Source organism: Lithobates pipiens, unplaced genomic scaffold, assembly GCF_037356315.1.
Source record: "Lithobates pipiens isolate NorthernLeopardFrog02 unplaced genomic scaffold, aLitPip1_a1.2 Scaffold_19, whole genome shotgun sequence".
Lineage (NCBI taxonomy): Eukaryota > Metazoa > Chordata > Amphibia > Anura > Ranidae > Lithobates > Lithobates pipiens.
In genome coordinates, this window is record NW_027507764.1 from 213,835,527 (window position 1) to 213,858,949 (window position 23,423).

The 23,423-nt window shown below is 36.6% G+C and overlaps 1 protein-coding gene across 1 annotated transcript; it reads right to left on the reverse strand.

Moving 5' to 3' along the window:
• Positions 1-1,855: 1,855 nt before the first annotated feature.
• On the reverse strand, positions 1,856-22,862 carry INHBA (inhibin subunit beta A). The gene is made up of 2 exons (XM_077491684.1): positions 22,121-22,862; positions 1,856-7,520 (listed from the first exon to the last, which is right to left on the reverse strand). The coding sequence occupies exons 1-2, from the start codon at positions 22,506-22,508 to the stop codon at positions 6,673-6,675; spliced, it is 1,236 nt and encodes a 411-aa protein (XP_077347810.1). The 5' UTR covers positions 22,509-22,862; the 3' UTR covers positions 1,856-6,672.
• Between the last annotated feature and the right edge of the window lie 561 nt (positions 22,863-23,423).

The window sequence follows — 23,423 nt, forward strand, 5'->3', positions numbered from 1 at the left end:
TAAGGAAACCTGTCACAAATCTAAGGCAGCAGCTGTTACCTTTGTTAGGACAAATTGGCTATAGCTCTGTTTATTTTTTAGCATCGCATTGCTGTTATCTTTTTTTGTTTTGGCATAGTTATTATAAAAACAATGCCAATTCCAAACTCTTGGGCAGAGAAGATCATCTACATCAATGCAGTTTTGTAGGATGTGGGGGCCATGCCTTGTGTCACTTTGACCATAGTTGCAATTTGCATATTGCTCTAACCAAATCCTTGGAAATCCCTGGGCATGTAGAGGAGGCACTCTGAAAATCCATTGATCTGTACAAGTATTTAGTACCTGATCACCCACCTTTATCAATGTGTACTTTCACTGCTGACCTGCTCCTGACCTCCTCTCAAATTATTGATGCCAGAGGGTCAGCATGGTTGTCAGGCTGCTAACATTTAGAAAGAAAGGTCCATGTTGCACATTTAACAGAATTTCCTTAGATACAGCTATCAGAGACTGCCTTGGAGGGAAGACCTAGTGACAGCTCAGTAGGGTTATGACTTTGCAGCAGCATTATTAAATCCTGCACACAATCCATTCAAAAAGTAAAACAATCCAAACAAAAAGTAAAATTAGACATAAGCTTTATTGCTAAATATTGTGTCTTCTTTTAGCTGTTCTTTAACATAAACCTGTTACATTATGGTTTTTGTAAACTGTTATTGCTGACTTGTTTTTAAAGGTGCAGGCTCCAGGGCTTGTATTATGAATTTTGACTTTTCTGTCTCATGAGTTACTAGCTTGGAACAACTATACAGTTAGTAAAGTCTTAAACATCTAAACTCTCATCCTTTGTACTTGATCATGGTTTATGGCTCGATAAGTTGTTAAAGGATAAGTCCACCCTGACACTAAAATCTCTACATCTACAAACATCCATGATCTAACACTAACCTATCTAGCCCTGTAAAGAAGAAATCAGTATACATACCTTTTTTTGAAGCTGCAACGGTCCAGTCTCCAGCGGCGGAAGCTTCTGCAAAGGACACAGCTGACAATGGCTGTAAAATGAATAGGAAGTGACCTCGCCCATAGACTTACTATGGGGCTTCCATTGTCGGCTGTGTCCTCTGCAACCACCTCCACAGAGAAGCCACAGCTGACAGCTCAGCATAGGACCAGACTAGAGCAGTTTCAGAAAATATATGTATAATGATTTCTTCTTTACAGGGTTAGATAGGTTAGTGTTAGATTGTGGAGGTCTATAGATGTAGAGCTTTTAGTGTTAAGCTGGACTTATCCTTTAAGCCAGCATTAAGGTAACAACCACAGAGCTCACACCTTTAAAAATCAGCAGTAACAGTTACCGTATTTGTACCCTCAGAATTTCTCTTCAAGCAATGTATGTACTGTATGTCATGTATAAAAAAAATGCTATTGAAGAGTCATAGCGTATAGCTAAAACAAATGTAAAAGAAGCATAATGGGGATTATTTTTTATAGTACTCAGGTTCATACTAGCTTACATTTACTTCAAATACCCAATATCATTCACGGTAACAATTCTATTCTTATATTCCCTTTAACCAGACGGAATTAAATGTAGGCATGGAAATGTTTTGAGTACATCATTCCCCATTCCTTTGTTCAGTTGCATCCATGATGTCTCTAGTTCTTGTTTGAAATGTGAATGAAATCAAATGCATGCAGCTCAAAAAGTGTTCCAGGGCTGTGACAAAGTAATTGGCTTTCAACATAAGCAGTCCCTCCTTAGAAAACAATATAGAAATAGCACAGTGTACTTATTTATAGCATTTCCTTTCCAGTTTATCCCATCCCATAAAGACCCCAGAAAAATAAAAACACACAGGGACCAACGTATTTTTCTCAGTAAACTCCCTTTATTTTGCTCACTTATGTTGTTTCATTTTGTTCTTTTTCAAAGGGCAAGAATACAAAAGATCAAGATAAAACAATATCTTACCCCAAACATCTTGCATGTACATAAACATGTCTCAATATAGGAGTCTTCCTTAGATTTTATTTTTATCATCCTTTTTAACAACAGTGTCAGGGTTTACCAAAACAACCACCTGTGCTTATGGTGAACTTTTGAAAAAAAATGTTTTTTTAAAAAGGATGGAAAAAAAAGACTATCCAAACAGATCTTTAAAAAAATCTAAAATCTACAAGGAGCTTTTGAGTATTTCCCACTAAATTGTACAACTAGCATACCGTCCACATGTAAATCATACTGAATGGAATGCTGTCAAAATAAATAATATCTACTATAAACAAATGCAAATATCTCTTTCAACAAACCGTAAATAAAAAAAAAATACCAGTCCTTTTACACAATAAATATTAAGAAACCATTGACATAGTTGAAAATATTCTCATATAAATTAACAACTTTAATTACATAAAGCAGAATGGACAAAAGGTTAAAGCAATTAAAAAAGTGAAAGTGGAATGCAAAGAAAACATTTTTTCAGAATGAATTGGTCGCTAGACTTTACATGTAAGAAATAACTAGGGAATTACCATGTTTTTCTCTTTATTTTACAAAATAAATATTTTTTTCAATAAAGTATGTTTAAAAGAATAAATATTTTTTTGTAAGTTGACCTTTAATTGACACTGGCAGTCAATGTGGTCAACCTTTTCTAATTTTGAAGTTCTGAAAAATTGTGTAAGATTTTGGAAATAAAATATTTTAAATAACGTTATATTTATAATTATAATTGTTTCAAAAGTAGGTACTGTATGTATGATATGTTATGAATTTTAGCTACGTTAAAGCATTTTATGTTTACTGCTATGAAACTGATTTAAACTAAATTTTTAGAGGTGACATGAGTTATACACATTCTGGTGGAGGAAGGTGATCTGTAGTTGTGTTTCAGGCTTTTAAAAGTAATCTATTTGTTTCTAAAAGTTTTTTTCTCCCTATGATAACATGTCTTCGTTGTTTGTAGTCTACTTTTTAGACTTTTTCGTTTTTTTGTATTTTACCATTTACACACATTGCGTTTTCATTTTAAAGTCAAATATAGGTTAGCGGCTACAAGTAGCTTCTGGAGAAAACACATATCAAAAGTATGGAGGAAACTGACATATACATAATTTTACCAAATTCTAATGATGAAAAGCTTTATAAGATATGCGAAAAAGCTAGAGTTCAGAAAAATGTGGTAGCATTTATCAGTAATTATTTTTTTTTTCCAGCACAGCCACCTAAAAGGACGGTTGTCTTCTATGTAGCATGGCCTATGAAAATGGTTAAATATGGTAGCAATTTATATTGCTATTTGTGAACATGCAGATTTCATTAGAGTAAATTGTCTTCTGTGCTGTTGGGCTATGGTAGGCCTTGATTGCTATGCCACTTTTCTCTCATCTTATGCAGATTTTCTATTTCCTGGGATAGCCACATACATTATTAAATCTGCCTTATGTTATCAAGCCCATTTATTTTCTTTATTCATCATCACTTTTCTTAGCTTAGATTTGTCTTTCTTTATAACTTGCTATTAAGGTAATGTATTTTCTGCTCACTGCAAGCTTTACAGTTGCTCTGGAAGTTGATTTTTTTCTTTAAAGTGATTTTTTTACTTTTAGTAGCATAAAACTGTATTTGCTCCAAATCCAAACTTTGTCCAGGAAACAAAGCTATTTACATAAATTATTGCTTTTTGGTTTGGCTGGAGTAATCATAGGTTAACTTCAGTTAATCAGGTCATTTCTTTTTTTTAGCAGATCAACATCATACATGTGATTTTTCCTTTACTTTAAGAAAACACCTATCACCCAAAAATAAATAAGTCAGGCTCTCCAAGTCATTCCAAGAACATGGCACAATAAGCAATTTGACTGTGTGATAAAACTAAAGACATTTTACATTTTTAGAAAAAGACTCCAGGTGATGACCCCCCTCTATGTACCAAAATTAATCACTGAAATTCACATGCATTCCTTTGTAAACAGACAGACATTATTTGTAATGTTGTTTACAGTGCTATGAAAGTTTATTTCCATACTAAATATCATGGCGCTCATAAAAGTGGCAAAATATGTTGGCATGAATAGGTTGCCATATTAGACTTCACCTGTGACATCACTGTAGCTATAATCTGACAAAAATATTCTGTCAGTGGTGAAGAGGGTGCTGTGTGAATTGATACATCTATGTTCTTACACTATTGGGTCTTAAGTGGAAGTCATAATAAAGTTCAACTATATTGTGATCACCATACTATATAAATGTAACAGTTGTGGCAGTTTTTTAGTATTAGTGTGTTAATTGTACTAATTACAACAGGCTCATGCTTGGGCTTTGAATCCTGCAAACACTGACTCATAAGTAAAACTATAAGAAACTAAACTTATTGTATATGTATGTCTGTTGATGTTGGAATATAGTAGGAGGCCTTTCTATTCTTACTGGCTGTCTAATGCCAAATGTATATTTGCTTTTTTAGATCGTCAATACATTGTCAGAATGTATAAGACTTGTATCTTTTTTAATTGTACAACCTTAATTTTTAATGCCATTTTTCAACTGGTAATCCCAAAGGAAGTTTATATTTTAGAAATTATTGTCACTAGAAATGTTGAATAGAGAGTCATTTTGAAATTTCCTGCAGTTTCAAGCAAAACGTATTTAATTTTTTTAAAGCAATGAAATGTTTGACAATTTTTTGAAATACTAGTCAAAATAAAGGAATTTATTTATGTGTTATATTTTTTTTTTAACTTGTTTTTCTACTGATGCTTCTCTATATGTAACTCTGTAACTTTGCATGACATTTTTACAAAATTGCCGCTTGAAAAGATTTATATACAACAGTGTATTTGTTACACTATGTTCTACTTTGCATTTCTTTTTACCTTTTTATTTTTTATCTTTTTTTTTTCTTTTTCTGTTTTTTTTTTGCAAACTGCAAACATGTCAGAAATGTATCAGTATAAAATGCAAATATATGAATAAATCATTTGCCTTACAATGCAAGCTAAATACTGTGGAATAAATTAGAAATAGTTATAAGCATGTATTTTAATATAACTGCACAAAAAAAGGATATTTTGCACCTTATTACACATATACATATTTCAACAGAAGTACTTAAGGTATCGTTGCTGAAATAATTTATAATTAAATGCAACAAAATGATATGTTTTCAATCTCTTCTATCTGGTATAAAAGTTGTTGTTTACTTTGTATTTACTCCAAATGTGTTCCCTGTAAATAAAAACAAAAAAGTTTATAGCTACCAAAAACCAATAGCCAAGGCAAGATTTTACCATGGGTATATATTATGGTGGCAGCTTTGTGGAAACTAATGTAGTGGGAGACATTTTTAAATCTGCAACATTTGTAATTGTTCAAAGAAGTGGTTTTGTTATTTTCTAGTGCAGTTCAAGTGAAAAATTAAAGGTAACATCTAAAAAGCCAAATTGCAATACCATATACACAATTACATGTGCACAGATGTCATTAATGTGCTCCAGTTACTCATGGTAAACCATGCTTGCCAGAATGTTCCTAGTTGTATGCCACACAGTATGAAGCTTGCATTATCGTCAAAACAATGTCATTTTGTGCATATTCACAATTCTGAAATTCAAGAACATATGTCAGCATACTAAAACGGTTATCCAATTAGTGGAATGGTTAACCAAAGAAGAAATATGCAATAGAGATAAGTTGCTGAAGTGCCTTTTTTAAAGGAAACAAAGGCTGCCTGGAAGCAGCATAATTACCCAAAATGGATGTAGATAAAGTATACAATTTTGGCTTTGATACATTTTCATTTACACTCAATCCTTTAAATTCTTCCTTCCCATTTGCTCAGTAATTACCAACCACAGGCAGACTTAAATCTTTACACACATGTCTTTGGTGTAAGTGTCTCATTTAAGGTAGAAAAATATTGAAAATAGTCATAAAAATAGCTATTTTGAAGTGTGCTGTAGCAGTTCTCATATATCTCATGTTAAGTGCAGCTCTTAAAACCTCTCTCGAAAAAATACTTGTTAAATAAGGATATTAGACAGGTCAAATACTGTTGTAGTGCAAATAAAAAAAGAAACTTTTTTTACAAAATATAGAAATGTTTGGTTCCAGTACCTGAACCAACATGTTCCTTTCAAGTATCTCTCATGAAAGAACAAAAATATTAAACATGTTACTTCCACTGAAAAGTCTTTTTTTTTTTCTTGGTTTTGGGTAAACAGTTTTCAAACCCCATAAGTTGCATAGTTCTAAGATCTTAAGCACCTTGATGAAAATTAACTTTGTATGCTTTTTCTTTTTTTTTTTTTTTCCTTTTTAGTATGCAGTAATAGTGCAAAGAAGGAAGTTGAGTCACCTGCACAGTATAGTTGTTAAAGTAAAATAAAGGGTTGAACTAACATGGTGCTATAGATCTATTTCTGAATATCTATTTATACAACCTGCATAAATGCTTATACATTTACACAAACAGGAATGTGTTGTATATATAGATAAACAGGTGTATTGTTGTGCCTCTTTATATAGTATCCAAGCTCATAGCTATAAGAGCTAGAAATGTCCTTTTCATATACTAACTGCAGCAGGTGCAGAACATGCTCTTCCTTCTCAAGTTCATCTCCCGTTGATCATTTTCACTTGCAAGCCATTTGCAATCTTTTTATGAATACCAAATGTTCAGCTTACGAGCAACCACACTCTTCCACAATCATGCTCTGGATATCCTTCTTAATTATATTTTGTCCATCATCATAATAGAGCATGGACATAGCTCTCAACTTGGATGGAACACAGCAGGATTTAATGTTGTTGAATGGGCTGTGACCTTTAACTCGATACTGGTTGATTACTGTGGAATGAAATGAAAGTGAGGCACCAGAAGTCCCTGCAATGTGGTTAGGGCAGTCTCCCTCGCAATAGTTGGCGTGGTAGCCAGGAGGGGCTATGATCCAGTCGCTCCATCCTATATCTTTGAAACTGACATAAAATTGCTTTTTGCAGCAATTGCTTACTTTACCATCACATTCAAGGCCACGTTTCTTTCTTCTGTGGGGGTGTTCATCTGTCTGCTGAGCAACAATCATTAGGAATGGCCTATGTGACTGTTCTTTTTCTTCCTCACCTCCATTTGTACCTGCTTCTCTCTCCTCGTCATCTTTTCTCTTCCTTTTCCCAAGGAGGACAGGAGTTGCCCCTGTCTCTTGGCACTGTTCACAAGCCACTCGAATGTCTATAGATGACTTGCCATGATTCAGTAAACGTTGAATGCTTCCAGATATAGGGAATGTGTGCCAGCCACTTTTCTTTGTGTCCACCACTTTCTCAGCAATCAGAACTTCATTTTTATTTGTCTCAGGTCCTCTATGCTCCTTCTGAAGCCTCTGCTGCTGATACAGTCGTATTGTTAATCTAGCCCGGCTTCGGTTGGTTTTAGACAGTTTTACAAAGAGCCAAAGTTCTGCTTCTCGGATTATCAATAAATCACTGCCTTCTTTTGAAATTTCAAAGTGAAGCACTTTCTTTGAGGGACCTGCGTATAATAATGACAAAAAAATAATTAATACAAGGTTTAAGCTTCAATATTTATATACACTATCATTAAATATCATAAAAATCAATTTAAACAAAACAATAGAAAAATAGTTCATTTCTACCCAAGTCCCACAATATTTTCACCATATTTAATTTGGCGTTACTATAAATATGGAACTTCTAAAGTGGCAGCAAGAGCACATACCACTGACTCATCAGGACAGAGAGGGCACCTAAAGACATGCAAGTAACTGCAATTGTATTATGAAAATGTGGAGGAGTTTATATATCAGCCAATTAATAATGTGTTTTAATCTTTTCCCTTTAGATAACATCTATATGATCATATGTTTTTATAGTTAATGACGTTTTATTTACAAGGTTCTTGACTCCTGGTCCATCATTTAAACAATTAATTATAGTTCAATAACCACTTATAATTCTTTCTGATTATGACCTTATGATAACTTCCCTTCTGATTGTAGCACTTTAACAGGTCTACATACCACAGTAACTCACGGGTCAATAAGAATTCTTGTTAAACACTGCATATTAATTGTGTCATGTGCTATGATCACATTACATGTAATTCCATGAAACTTGCCACTGTCTCCATTAAGGCGATTTCAGCTCAATTTTTATCCTCCGGGCATCACATCATAAAAAATATGGTAATTGAATCATTGTGCCAGGAAGGCACAACCAATATTTACAAACTTAAGAGATATTATAACCTTTACCCACATTGCTAAAGAAGTGTTTGTCATGTTCAAAATGCCCTTTCTTCACTTTCTGTGCCTCCAGCCTCCTATTACTGGGACAGTAAAGGAGAATTCACACCACATGCAGTGCAGTTCTTTTTTTCTGCATCAAAACCACGTGGAAAGTGTGTTACATGGGTTCCAATTGCATGGTTCATACCAGTGCAGTCAGTTCCAGTGCATTTAAATTCCAGAAAAAAAGAGTACAGCATGCTGCTTTTTTTCTGCACAGAACTGTACTGGACCACATCAAAACAACATAAAAAATGCACCTGACCCCAGAATAGTGACAGGAGAAGAAAAAAAAATATTTTAACTCCTCCCAAGATCCTCTTCTGGTCACATGCACATCTGGACAGGATGGAGCATAAAAGACTGTATCTGGACACTGATAGGCTCCATCAACAGTGGATGTACCCAATAACATCTTCTCTTGCAGGCATGTAGTCTCAGCAGTACAGTGGTCATAACCATGAGTAAGCCTGCCAGTGCAGACAAGAAAATAAAGATTTTGCAATTGAAATGACCCAAAAAAAAGGAGGAAAAAGGCATCTGGAATGCATTCGTTAATGCATCAAAAACTCATTGAAAAAAGTACATAAAGCAACTCATCCGGAATGAATATGGAGGATATTTTTGTGGTGTGAGGTGTTAGAAAATCTTTACAATAAAACAACAACTGAAATCTAACAGGGGCTCTTGCTGTTCCCCCATTCAAAAAAACTAAAATATGTGTCTAGTGTTTGGATTTATATGTTGTTTATGACAGTGGTCATCAACCCTGTGCTCAGGGCCCACTAACAGGCCAGGTTTGCAAGATAACTGAAATACATCACAGGTGATATCATTTGCTGCTCAGTAATTGCAGTATTCTAGTCTGCATCTCCCCAAGGTAATACATAAAACCTGGCCTGTTAATGGGCCCCGAGGACAGGGTTGATTACCACTGGTTTAGGAAACATGATTTAGTATGCATAGTAATCAAATGTTGAGAGCAACACTTATTTAATATGCCGGATTTATAGCATGTGAAAGGCATTTTACCTGATAAACAAAAAAATAATGTTGCCTTTAACAACTGATCAGATCTCTGAAAAAAGGCCATTTAAAATCAGAAATATTTTATCCAAATATTTCCCTCCCATTGGCCAAAGTTTTAAATAAGCTAGTTTTAAATTTAAACTAGTAATTATCACAGTCAAATGACATGTCTTAGACCCCATTCTATAGCTACTGTATATGCTTTGTTCCTTTGCACAAGATGGCTTGTACATTTAAATAAAATAAGGATCCATAGCATAATTCACACCATGACTGTAGTAACTTGGTTCCAGGGAATCTATTGTGTGTAATGGAAAGATGCAATTCTCTGAGCTAGTAATAACCTGGAAATATGGTGCTATCTATCTATCTATCTATCTATCTATCTATCTATCTATCTATCTATCTATCTATCTATCTATCTATCTCTACCTATCATTCTGTACTTAAGTCCATAAGCCTATGATATCATGTTATTGGCTGCACAGCACCAGTCTGCCATTTTGACTTGCTCCCTATATTGGTTTATGAGTTTCTGTGGATTACATAAGCTAGATTTATAAGAAATTTAGAGGAAGCTTTGTCGCTGTCATTTATGTTTCTAATTTAACATGCTGTGTACGTGTTAATTATAGAACACTGCTGGTAGATATGCTGAGGAATGGATATAATCAGGGAACAGCAATTTTTGGGATGTTTTCTCTTATGCATATACTTGTTGGCATAATTGTGCTGATCGTGAACATCATGATGTGGGGGCGTTCCCTCGATAAAGACTCCATGTTCTTGGCAGAGGGTGAAATGAGTAATAGGTTCTGCTGGGTTATTTGATCATAAGCAAATTAAGTGTTTCTTATTATAACAAGTAATACTTTATTAAGAGAAGGTGAATTTTTAAGAAATATGTATTTTTACTGTTTAAATATAGTAGATGGTAAAATGATCAGTGCAGTAAGTGATATAAGCAGTTTAGGTGATGACTAGTTAGCAGAATGTTTTATAGCCTTTGAATTTGTTCCTAAAGCACAGCCAACCTCATGTTTTTGTCTGCCAAAACATGTTATATACTGATAACAAAAGCACATAAAATGTGATGTGGTTTTTACTTGTAGAGGAGTTTTAGAGTTGATGTACTGCTACACTTTCTACTCTGGATCTTAACGTATGCAGGGCAAAGCAACAAGTTAACGTTAATGCCAATGTCACCAGATGAAAATACTTACTTTTGCTCTACTAAAGCTCTGTTTGGTTGCTGGGAGGGAAGAGAGTTAGCCCTGTGCAAGCTCTAGGTCAGGACTTGGAGCCTGTTTAGGGTTGGGAACACATTCCCTTACTCTATGTGACAGTGCTGGGTGCCTTAATAACCAGTGCTTACATATAGAGGAAGGAGTGATATTCGCCATGTTTCCATACACCTAGAAAGTACTGGGAATATTTATTTACTCCCAGAATCCAAATGGTGCAGCTGGAAGCTAATTGAATGTGAGCATGTGCTTATTTTGGGGCCATCTTTGAAGTTATTATGTTGCTTTGTCTTGAATTGGAAAGCACATGTTTGACTTTAATAGAGTATTTTTTAGCGGCAAGGGTAAGGCCTCATTCACATGGGTGCTGATACCCGTAGCACATGAGTAAGCACCCTTTTGTTGCAGCTTCAGCTGCCAGGTGTTGCATGCATGCAGCTCATTCATGTCCATTGGGATTCAACAGCTTCATGGATGCAGTGGCTCATCCCAGTTTTACAGCTGTGTTGGTATAGGTGAATGGATTCAAATGTAGATAGGTGTGCACTTGGTTCTGTCAAAGTAGGATGAGCCACGATGTCCATGCAGCTACTACAACTAATTGACACAAATAGGCCACTTGCATGCAGCACCTGGCAGCTGAAGCTGCATAAACAAGACACTCATTCATGGGCTATGGATGTTAGCACCCATCTGAATGAGGAATAAACCTCTGCCCATGTTTTTTGTGTTTTATTACCTATGATTTTCCTTCGTATATAATTAGTTCAGAATTAAGCTGACAGCATCAGCTTACTTTGTGGATCCTTTACTGTTAGATATCTATAAATGTCCTGTAAGACAATGTATTCCAGCATTAATGGTACAGGGCCTTGTGTACCAATATGGTTTCACTAAGAACCAAAGTTACTTTATCTTAGACCAATCAGAGTCAAACATGACCTAAAAGTTTGAATCTGATTGATGATGGGCGTAGATGGGCGCCAAACAGGAAGGGATGAGGTCATAAAACACAAAAGGTTCCAGGATTAGTATCTGCCTATTAGGTAGCAAAAAGTAAATACTGGCTGCTTGGCAGGATAATGTCCAATATCCAGTATAGATAGATGATCAGAGCTTTAAATAAAGCTCTTAATTATCCAGTAACGCCAGGACATCCAAATTTCATATCTATATATCGTCCCATAAAAGTATATGTATGGGCCCCAAACCCCAGGTCTCCCTGCTCTGCAGTGCTTGTCCTGGCGTTACTGACTAATTAGGAGCTTAATTTAAAGCCCTGATCAGCTATCTCTACTGGATATTGGACATTGTCCTGCCAAGACGCCACACTGCTCGTGTAAATTGTTGTATTTTGTTTTTTTCTCTTTTCTGTATGTATTTTTTGTACAAAGTGCGGTATGTTTTAATCATCATTCATCTCTATGATCAAATACTTTTATGTTTATTTAATAAATTTGACTCTTTTGCATTATCTAAGTGTATGTTGCCTTAAAAGTCCCATTAAAGGGGATTTCTCTTTTTTCTAATCATACATCAGGGATGTGGCAACTACACTGTCTGGATTTGACATGGTGAAACCCTCTCTTATGCGAGGATGGTTACTAAGAACTGAAGTTCTTAGTAAAAACACATTGATACTTGAAGTATATGTCGAGACAAAATCTTTACTTATATCACCATTGGTGTCTTTATTACTTTGTGGGGCTCCTTTGGAGAGAATGTTCCTAACTTTTTGTCCTACTGACAACATTTAACCTGGGAGACACAGACAAAAAAAAAAAATATATATATATATATATATATATATATATATATATATATATATATATATATATATTTTTTTTTTTTTTTTAGAATAGAGAGAGATAGAACCCTTGACATATTTCTAGTTCTGTCTGTCCCTGTTTCACATCACATTGCTTCATCAGCAGATCAGAAAGTGAGGGGAAATCTCTCTAAACATGCCTTGGATGGAAGTAAACACCTGACAAGGGTTCTAACTCTTCTCTAATCTATCCAGAACAAAAAGAACATTTAGCTTGACATATACTTTAAAAGGTCTTTGTGGCCTTACTGTGCATATTAAAGGAGTTAAATAGCAGCATTGCTACAAAAGGTATGCCGGTATGCATAGTTGCCGAGACTCCTTCTGCTGCATTCAAAGCTCTGCTGTGGGAAGGTATTACCTTTTACCACAGACATAGAGCAGTAGTGCATGGCAGGCTACACGTGAGTGAGCTGACTTAATTCTCAGGTAGATTAGTGGCCGTTTGCCCAGGACAAGTGAGTAAACATTGACTGAACCTTGAATATTTATATATCAATATTATCAGCAAGCTCAATTATTTAGGCCTTGTGCATAAAAGCACCCAATACCTTTCTCCCTACTGTGCAGTGTGCAAAATTTGAAATGTTCACTGCAGATCACTACAGATGGTCATTTGACAAAACATAACTTTAGCTGCTTCTAATTGATTGCAGTCAGTAATCTACTGCATATGTAGCTATAACTGTATCTAAGCACCAAAAAGTGAAAATGCTATTTAGTTCATTTTTAATATTCACAGTAAACTACCCATTCATCCATGTATCCATGCTTTATTTTGTTGAGAAATCACTTTGAAAAGCACCCCCCTAGCATTGCTGCCCATGGTCGTCATGAATAATGGCAGATGATTTGTGTAGCATTTACTTATTGAAATTGCCCTTAGCCATCTGCCCTTAGCTCAAGTATGCAGGCTCCCCGACCCAAGATGACAGGAAAAATGCCCATAAATACTCCTGGGATGTATGACATCCTTTGTATATACTAAAGCTAGTAGCATAAGAAATTGTTAATGTTGATTGGGAAAGTTTAGTTTCACTTAAGCCCCATATACAAGATCAGAAATTCTGCCAGCAAAAGTCGGATGTGAGCTTTTGGTCAGAAATTCCGACAGTGTGTATGCTCCATCTGACTTTTGCTGGCAGAATTCCAGCCAGAAAAAGATTGAGAACAGGTTCTCTATTTTTCGGTCGGAAAAAGTTTTGATGGGAAATTATGATCGTCTGTACAAATTCCAACGCGCAAAATTCCTACGCTTGCTCGGAAACAATTCGACGTATGCTCGAAAGCATTGAACTTCATTTTCTCGGCTCATCGTAGTGTTGTACGTCGCCGCATTCTTGACAGTCAAAAGTTCCGAGAACTTTTGTGTGACCATGTGTATACAAGGCAAGCTTGAGCGGACTTCCGTCGGAAAAACCATCCAAGTTTTTTCTGATGGAATTTATGATCATGTGTATGGGGCATTAGTCCTAATTTTTGTGAGTTGCATTCCTAAAGAAGGTATAATGACTGTCTTCATGTTTACTAAGGTTAAAGAAGAACTTTACTATCCTTCACCACATTTCCCCCTCCCACCCTCCATTTTCACTTGGTAATTCACAAAAAAAATACTTACATGGCCAGCAATCCAACAGTGTTCTATAGTAACCCGACGCAACTCTTCTGCACACCAGTTCCTGGGCTGCCATCTTTATTTGTAACATCATTAGAAGGCCAGCTGCCTCTTCTGGGTTCTTGCAGCTGCCCCTAATGATGCACATACACCTTGTTTCATCATCAGGGGGCAGGCTGCAAGTACTAGGAACGGTGAAGTGTCATGGCCCATGTCCAGTAGCATACCCCACTGTCTCCTGAGATGCTTAAAGTGTGTATTCTATAAGGCTGTGGGTGATTGACAAGTCATTCTCACTTACTAGGCGAGAACCTAGTAAATGCTGGAAAATTCTCCTGAAAAAGATGATTAAAAAAAAAAGGGATTTTGAGATAGAGGGCCTCTAGGAATGGGATGTCTGAAAGTGGCAGGGAAGGGGGAAGGTTCACTTTAAGGGCTAGAGTACATGTGCTTCATAATCTTCATAATCAGAAACAAATCCAAGGCAGAAACACTGCATGGATTTAAGATCAGTTGAGTTCAGTTTGGGATGCCATTCAGAAGCATTCAGATTGTAACAGAGAAAAAATAAAAGAAATGCAATGTATGTTAAATGCAATAATGAGAAAAAAGTGTACTCTGCCAAAAAACAATGAATTCAAAATCCAAACACTGTATTTGATATCTGTCAAAAATGCTAAAAAAAAAACAGCAAACACACAAATGTCTGAGAACACTAGCCCTAAAGTAGACCAATAGTAAAATAACACCCTGTACCCTCTTGCCTATCCCACTGCACTAAATTCAAATAACCCTAAAATACTCACCTTCCTAGCATTCCAAACCAAGTTTTTACTTTACTTTTATTCCTTTATACAAGTCAACGTAAAATCAAAATAATGTAGATGCATTCCAATGCATCTTAAACACCCTTATACAGTAGCCCTTATTAACTAGTTTTTTTAGCTCCATCATAAAATAGACAATCCTCTTAATACAATTCAAATACACAGAGCAAAAGCTGGGATCCATCATTGCTGACCTTCTTCTGAAGCTATTAGTTGCATGGCTATTAAGTTGAACCACTGGCTTCAGTATTGTCAAAGTCATTGACCTTGAACAAGTGTGGAGTTCAAGAAAGCAGGACAAATGTCAAAAGTCCTTATCTGCATACTTGTTCCAGATCAGTATTGATCTCCTGGTTCCTCCTGCTGACCTCCACATCATTATAGGACACAGTAGTAACAAGGAAGCCCACAGGAGGAAGCATTGACAGCTGTAGGGGACCCAGGAGACCTAATTTTACAGGTATCCCTTGCTTGGAGCAGTTTTTTTTATAGTGACAGGGTCTCTTTAAGTAGAATTTTACAACAACTAAATATTTTAAGTAAATACATATAAAAAAACTATGCATTTTGAGACTGTGGTGTGTTGTTGTGCCTATAGTATGTGCTGAAGGCTGGAATCAAGCTTGAGTTGGTTTACTTTTGCTTTGTGTATCATTATAGACTAATAAACAGGGAATTCAGACTTCCAGACAGCACACCTGGATTTTAAAAGCAGGCTACCATATACAATCTAGTGTAAAAGAAGTACAAGTTTCAAGTCTAGTTTTACTGACGCAGGGGATGTTTAAATCCATCGTGGTGGACATGTTTTATAGCTTGTGCAGAACATAGGGTTCATTTACATATTATATACATGATTTACATATATTTCTAATTGCTGTTAAAACACATTATTTTTCTTTAGTGTTCCCTTTTTTTTTTTGTCATCTCTGTACACGTCTTAGCCTTACAACTGCACGTGACATCAATGAGTGAGTCAGTGGATTGATCTGTCAGGCATGAATAATTATGTGTGTTAGTTTGGTCTGACAGTATCTGTATACGATGTGCGGGGAACAGCTAGCCATAAATGGAAGACAACTACCTGCAGCAAGAGTAGATGTCAGATACATCACGATAGGGAGAGTAGCTAAGCAGCTGATAGGGTCCAGGAGACTTTAAAGAACACATGAAATAAAATGAAATAAAAAGTCACCAAAACTAGAAGTATCAATGATTATAGTTATACAACGATCCGAAGAGCACTAAAAACTGCTGCTTTACAATATGTAAGAATATTATGGCTTTGCCAATTACTGATGCATTTTCGAAGTCTGGAGGCAAAATGAGTCATAGTTACCTATTAGGCCTTATATTTCTTTACATTGACCTAATATAAAGTAGAATTTGTTTGCTGTGCATATAGAGTAGATTTTGATTAGTTATTGGTTATTGTGCAGTTTTCCCAATTAGAATAGTTCCAAATGGTGCCTTATTAAATTGGTATCTGTAAGTATAAGTAGTGGGTTTGATGAGAGAAGAACATTTCTTTGTCCAGTAAGTCAAATACTCACAAAGCCAGTTAAGATCTCTTGAAGCAACATGAGCTGGATAGAAACAAGCCTTGCCAATATGATGTATGTAAAATAATAGATAAATCAAATAAAGCTTTGCTAACAGTAGCTATATAAGGGAACCTTGTTGGAATACTGGCAGATTATGAGTGACTCTTTGAGAGTAATATTACTTACACAATATTTATATAACTTACAGTGTATCCCCTAACTTCTGTGAAAAGACCTCCTGGCATGGCACACCATCGCCTGACTGATAAATACCAACAGTTAAATTATCCAGAAATAAACTAACACTGCAGCTTGATTTCCTGCTTAAATAGATTTTCTTTCTTGGCAGCATTTAACAAGGATACACAGTTTAAAAATATTAAGTATAAAATGATTTCTAACATTAAAAGGAGCTTCGTGCTGTGGCTATTCTGCTCAACAACATCAAACAATTATGTGGGATAATCCGGCTTATTCAATAACGCAATTCAAGGAACAATAAAGATGCATGAAGTGTAGAAATCCATAGCAACCAATCCGGTCACATCGCTTATGAGATGACTTTTGATGCTGTGTGTTACTGACCCTCTGGCCTTTTGGAATATGAGTGTTTCCTTAAAGTGTAAAAACTTTTTTTTGGGTTTTGAATAGAGTGCGGAATGGTAAAAGCCCTGACATTTTTTTTTTTGCTCTCTGTGTACCATTGGGGAAATGTCACTTAACTTCCTGTTCCAGAGACAAAACAGGAAGTTAGAATGAGTCTCCCAAAAAGAGGTGGACATGTGTCCCCAATGGAAGGTATTCCTTTGCGGCTTTGTGTCTGGGAATAATTTTGGATTTGCCCTCTCATTCTTCCATTGTGCTGATGGTCAGCAGGAAAAAGAGAGGGGTGAATCTCCACAATGGGGACTTTTTTTTTGCTGTCTGTGTTCCATTGGGGAAATTTCACTTAACTTCCTGTCCCAGAGACAAAACAGGAAGTTAGAATGAGTCTCCCAAAAAGAGGTGGACATGTGTCCCCAATGGAAGGTATTCCTTTGCGTCTTTGTGTCTGGGAACAATTTTGGATTTCCCCTCTCATTCTTCCATTGTGCTGATGGTCAGCAGGAAAAAGAGAGGGGTGAATCTCCACAATGGGGACTTTTTTTTTTTTGCTCTCTGTGTTCCATTGGGGAAATTTCACTAAACTTCCTGTTCCAGAGACAAAACAGGAAGTTAGAATGAGTCTCCCAAAAAAAGGTGGACATGTGTCCCCAATGGAAGGTATTCCTTTGCGTCTTTGTGTCTGGGAACAATTTTGGATTTCCCCTCTCATTCTTCCATTGTGTTGATGGTCAGCAAGAAAAAAAGAGGGGTGAATCTCCACAATGGGGACTTAGGCAACAATAAAAACCTGACAGAGGGTCTAGCCCTTCCTCCACCTTATCCAAAACTGAAAAACCTAGAGATACAGTTTAATGCGGGGGATGTTAAAGGATAGCAAATTGAGATAATCGAGGGATTTCTAACTTTTTAAAAATACAAATGGAACAATGGCAATATATTCTAAAACTCAAACACAAGTACAATATAACCCTTTCAATACATTTTAAATGCCTATGCAAAAAAACAAAAAAACGACTAATTCTTTGGGCAAGGAGACACAACAGTATATTTCTACGAGGAAGATTTTAAGGTGGATTATGTGAAGACACTTGGTAATTGAAGTGCCATAAACAGAAAAAAAGGGGTTTTATTCTTTGGTCACAAGGTTTTTTTCCAGATTAGTTAACTGATTTTCAAAATGAATAAAAGTTTGCAGGATGTTCCCATTACAAGGGAATGGTCCCTTTTGACTTTTCCCTGTCACTTGCCTAAGTCAAATAGTTGTAAAAGGTCTGATAAATGTTACTCTTTGGGAGCCAACTCTTAATGAAATATTGCCCTTGTTTGCCCTTTGTCAATATGATGTAAATGATTGCATAAAGGCTCAGATCCGCCAAGATGAATGAGAATAAGGGCCTTTTTATACACAAGGAAAAAAAAAATTGTCCCATGTCTGCTGTTAACTGCAATCACAGTCAATGAGAGAATCACAGGCAGAAAACTACCTTAACAGCTTTTGTCTGTGTATAAAACAGTGCCCTAAATCATGACTAAGCTCGTAGACATATTAAATCAGGGTTGAACATTTTTCTAATGGTAAGCAGAGAAACACTGCATTGTTTGTAATTTCTTGTGGGCAGTAATATATATTTTTATTTGACTCTGTGGTGCCTATTCTACCTCTTATACTTAGAAAAGCAGAGATGCTGCATTTATATAGCCTGCACGCAGCCTGTGCCAACGGATAGGACAGCAAAATAACCAATGAGAAATTACCGCTGGGACTATGCATTTATGTATTAATGTAAAAGAAATCAACAGGCAAATTTCAGAATGCGGTAACTAGTGCCCTCTAGTGGCCATTTAAATGAAGCTACCGTTATACAGAGCATCACATTTTTTTTGCAGTGTTCATTGGTCCACATTTTACTATGTATACATATTTAAGAATATAAAGTTAAGAACCAAGTAAATATAGAAGCCAGATTATATCTTTGAGAAATCACTTAGAACTGTTTAGGAAATTAGCTAGGGTGGTGGAATTTATTACTAAATTAAATGATATAGAATCACTTACTTCTTTAACATAACAGGACATCTGTTAAATGGCTAATACTACATGCAAATCAATAGCTGAATAAGTGTGTTGTCAGTCAGCCAGAATAATAAATACATACTGGCATTATGTCAGATGGAAGAAGTTAACTGATTAACGTGTGCTATTACAGCAAAGGAGAAGCGCTGGCAGATTTACCCTGATCCAAGTGACGTATATACGCCTTTACTGTTTAAGAAACCTCCTAGCTACATGCTTTTTTTATACATTGTTGATGACTTTTTTAAAGACATGCGTTGTTAGTTTTATGACGCAAAGGGGGAGATTTCCTAAAGCCAGAGTGCGCAAAATCTGGTACAGCTCTCCATAGAAACAGCCTCTAGGTTTTACTGTCAGAGCTTAATTGAACAAGCTGATTGGCTACCATGAACAGCTGCACCAAATTCTGAGTGCTCCAGTTTTAGTAAATACCCCCCCCCCCCCATGTGTTTGATGCCAATGCCAGGACCAGTTACAGCTTCGGACTGTGGAAGGTGCGACTTGCGCCGCAGACCTTTTTTTTACCGCCAAATATATATCTGATCTCACCTGTCAGTACAGTAAGATCAAAAATATTTTGCTAGTTCATTGACAATCAATGAAGCACTAAATATATGTCAAAGGGGCTCATGGTACTACTCCCTCAGCTTTTGAAATCTGAGCTTTTATCTTAGTGAACCCACCTGTCCTGAAGTGACTTTCTGGGCTCTTCATCTTCTTCTTCTGTTATCACGTACCTGAAACATCTAAGGCTCACGTAGCAACCAACCATTGCTAAGAATGCTTTTTTGGCTGTTCTAAGTTCCCCAGATTAGGTCATTTCATTTTCAGGGTGGTTGTTGGGTTGCATATGAGCCCAATGAAAACAGAGGAACTTCTTAAAAGACTGACATCATAAACCAGCTGCACTCTAGCCGGATTTGAACTGATGTGACAACTTCAGTCAGTCTGTTAACCTACAACTCTCTCTTGCTGCATTTAAACAGTTGCCCTCCTTGGGCTTCTAAATAGTGGCTTACCATGTATTTACATTAACTTCAGTTGCAACTTAATAACACATTCATCTATCGCTCCATTTAAAAAAATATATAACAGTAATGTAGACGTAATTTAAAATTTTCTGCAAAAAAAAACTGGTGTAATCATGCACATTGGCATCACCGTTGTAACACCAGGAGAATAATACCTATGAAGGCATACCCCACTTTTAAGTACACGATGGGGTTTATTTACTAAAGCTGGAAAGTGCAAAATCAGGTTCACTTCTGCATAGAACTGCACTTTCCAGCTTTAGTAAATAAACCCCAATGTGTACTTAAAAGTGGGGTATGCCTGTATAATCTTGTGTAGGGAGTGTTCGCCTTCTGCCAATACAAGTCATATTAAGAAAGCATATGGGTATTCTAAAATAAAATATATAATAATAAATACAAAGTGAACATACATCTACATTGACCTTTCCCCTTCCCAGATCGATAAAGAACTGTTGCCGTTCATTAGACCTCATAAATGACAGTTAGGGGGAGATTTACTAAAGCTGGAGCATGCAAAATCCGGTGTAGCTGTAAATAGAAACCAATCAGCTTCCAGGTTTTATAGTCTAAGCTTAATTAAACAACCTTGAAGTTAGAAGCTGATTGGCTACCATGCACAGCTGCACCATATTTCGCACTCTCCGGTTTTAGTAAATCAACCCCCTGCTTAGCTTTCACTGGCTTCTAGCTCTCCGAATTGATAACACAGCCTCACTGACAGGGGGATCTAATGCAATGCTTTACTGTGTACTCAGAAGCAGCAAAAAGCTGGCAGGAATGTCTGCTCTGAAAGCATGCACACACACACCACACACACACACACACACACACACACACACACACTCTCTGCAAGGCTTTCCTGCAGACAGAACATCTGAGTCAACAGGTTTTTTAAGACTGGAAACTCTGAGTGCTGTCTTAATTGTTTATATTGCTGCAGCGCACTTTAAACAATATTGCTTATAGTTCCCGCACATACTTTGCCTTCCATACGCTGCGCTAAACAATGGCATTCTTTTCTAAACGGTGGACGGACAAGATAGGGAAAAAAAATGCTTTTACCAAACACCATTTAGTGAAAAGGAGGTGGCTAGCCCTGAGGTTTGACAGCCTTACAGCTTCTGCCTGTGCTAGTGTGTTTTCAGCAAACAATCTTCAGCTTTTGGGGAACGTGTTGAACTTTTTTTTTTTTTTTGTGTCCATCCTTATGAATGGAAGAGAGGTCTCATGTCAAAACATACTCAATCTAGACTGCATTTCAGCATTGGAATTTTTGGAGACCTTAATAGCCTGTCTTGGGAGAAGTACAAAAAAAAAAGAAGTTCTTTCACAGTGGATATCACACCTTTTTTTCCTCTGCTGCAATAAGAGACGAGCCCTTCTTGCACAAGAGATGGGTCCCTTTAAGAGTGCAGTGGGATATCCTGCCATGGAATGAGAGTACAGATAGCCGCTCAACTTGTCTAATTTCACAGCTGGGAGCACTGCAAGTGCACAGATTTTCTAACTGCTGTGCTACCTGGGATGGCAGCTGCACATTGTTTTGGCACCAGATGGGTTCAGTTCTTTCCCTGCCTAGGACTGGCTGCTTGTTGCTTCTGTTCACACTACTTTTCATGCCTTTGATTATCATTAACCCCTATAGCTGATGCTGAAGCCCATTTCTAGAAATAAGGTTGTTACTGTTTCACGTCAAGCTGATTGCTTTGCTAGGAGAAAAAAAAAAAAAAACATGCCCTGGGGGGCTTTTCGTAATATTTAGTACTCAGAGCTGGAGGTTCTCATTGAGTTTTTGGAGAATGCCTGTACCCTCCCCCCCTCTTACACACTTGTACTCTTTTAAAAAAAAATGTTCAGAGATATTTTATATGAATTTAAAACATGCAAACAAGGTTAAATCACCTGAAAGAAAAAAAAAAAAGATTATCACTGATTTTTTTTTTTTTTTTACCTGCTTTGAAGTCGCTACCTATATTTCCATGACAGCTGAAAAGTGGGACAAACTTTATAACAGCGCCACTCACCTGCTTCGGCAAACGTGATTATTTCGGAAGTTTGCTCCAATATTTCGTTGACTTCTGCTCTCCGTGCAATTCTATCATCTATTTGCACTTGCCCATCATCTCCTATTTTCCCCACGTGAACTTTCTTGATGGCATTTAAAAGAGCTGCTTTGGGCACTGGCTGGGTGATGTTGGGTCTGTCCCTTAAATGCAGCATATTGAGAATGTGCTTCTTAACTGCCTCCACCATGTCATTTTGAGTACTGGGCGCATCCTTGTGGAATCTAGACAGGGAGCATGACGGACAGTCAGTGATTGAAGTGTGCCCCTCAGATCCTGGCGTCGGCGTACTTCTCACTATAATCCAGCAAAGTACCAGCAAAAATCCGTTCAGCAAATGCACAGACATCCTGACACCAGTTTATAGAGACTTGCTTTTTTTTTTCTTTTTTTTTCCTCTTCTAAAAATTAAAAAATAAAAATAAAAATAAAAAGTGTATCCTTGGAGTAAATATATACTTTTCTTTTCTCTGTGGAAAAAATATATATATTCTTGTTAAGCAACAAAAAATAAAAATCAGAAAAGGAGAAGAGGAAAAAAGTTTGTCAGTGTAGTTTTGGTTTGCAGTTTCTCTCTCTCTAGCCTCAGTAAGTGCTGTGAATAGTTGAGGCTGTCAGTGAGGAAAGCTCTGACTTCTGTCTCACAGTGAGAGAGAGAGAAGAGTGAAAAAGAGACAGACAGAGAGGACGGCTTGGCCTCAAGTGAGTGAGTGAATGAGAGGGTGGGAGTTCTTTAGTCTAGTATGAGTAAGGACTGCAAGAAGGGGAGGAACATTGTGACAGGCTCCCTCCTTGTGCTCTCTCATGCTCTCATGTATTCACCGCCTCCTCTCTTTTATCTTTCTATCTTTTTTCCTTCTCTTATTCCTCCCTGTGAATCTTTCTTTTCTATTTTTTTTTTCCATTTTTTTTTTATTTTTTATAATGCATCTGGAGTTTTCTACATTATAGTATACATGTAATCTACTTTGCTCCATTTCCATAAGTGCATAGATCTTCAACACCCTGCACTATTAAGTGTTAAGATATAAGGCAGACACCTTCTACTAATTGATATACTATTAAAACAATACCTATACTATTGCTGCTGCTATTGATCTGCTATTATGAAACATGCTAGTGACACAGCTACCTTGTATCACAGACGTGCGACTCACTCTGCTGAGCAACTTCAGTGAGTAAAGTAACACTTTTACTGTATCAGTGATTCAACACCAATAAGTGACTTGTTTTACTACTGACTGCTCTATCTGTCTGCTTTTCA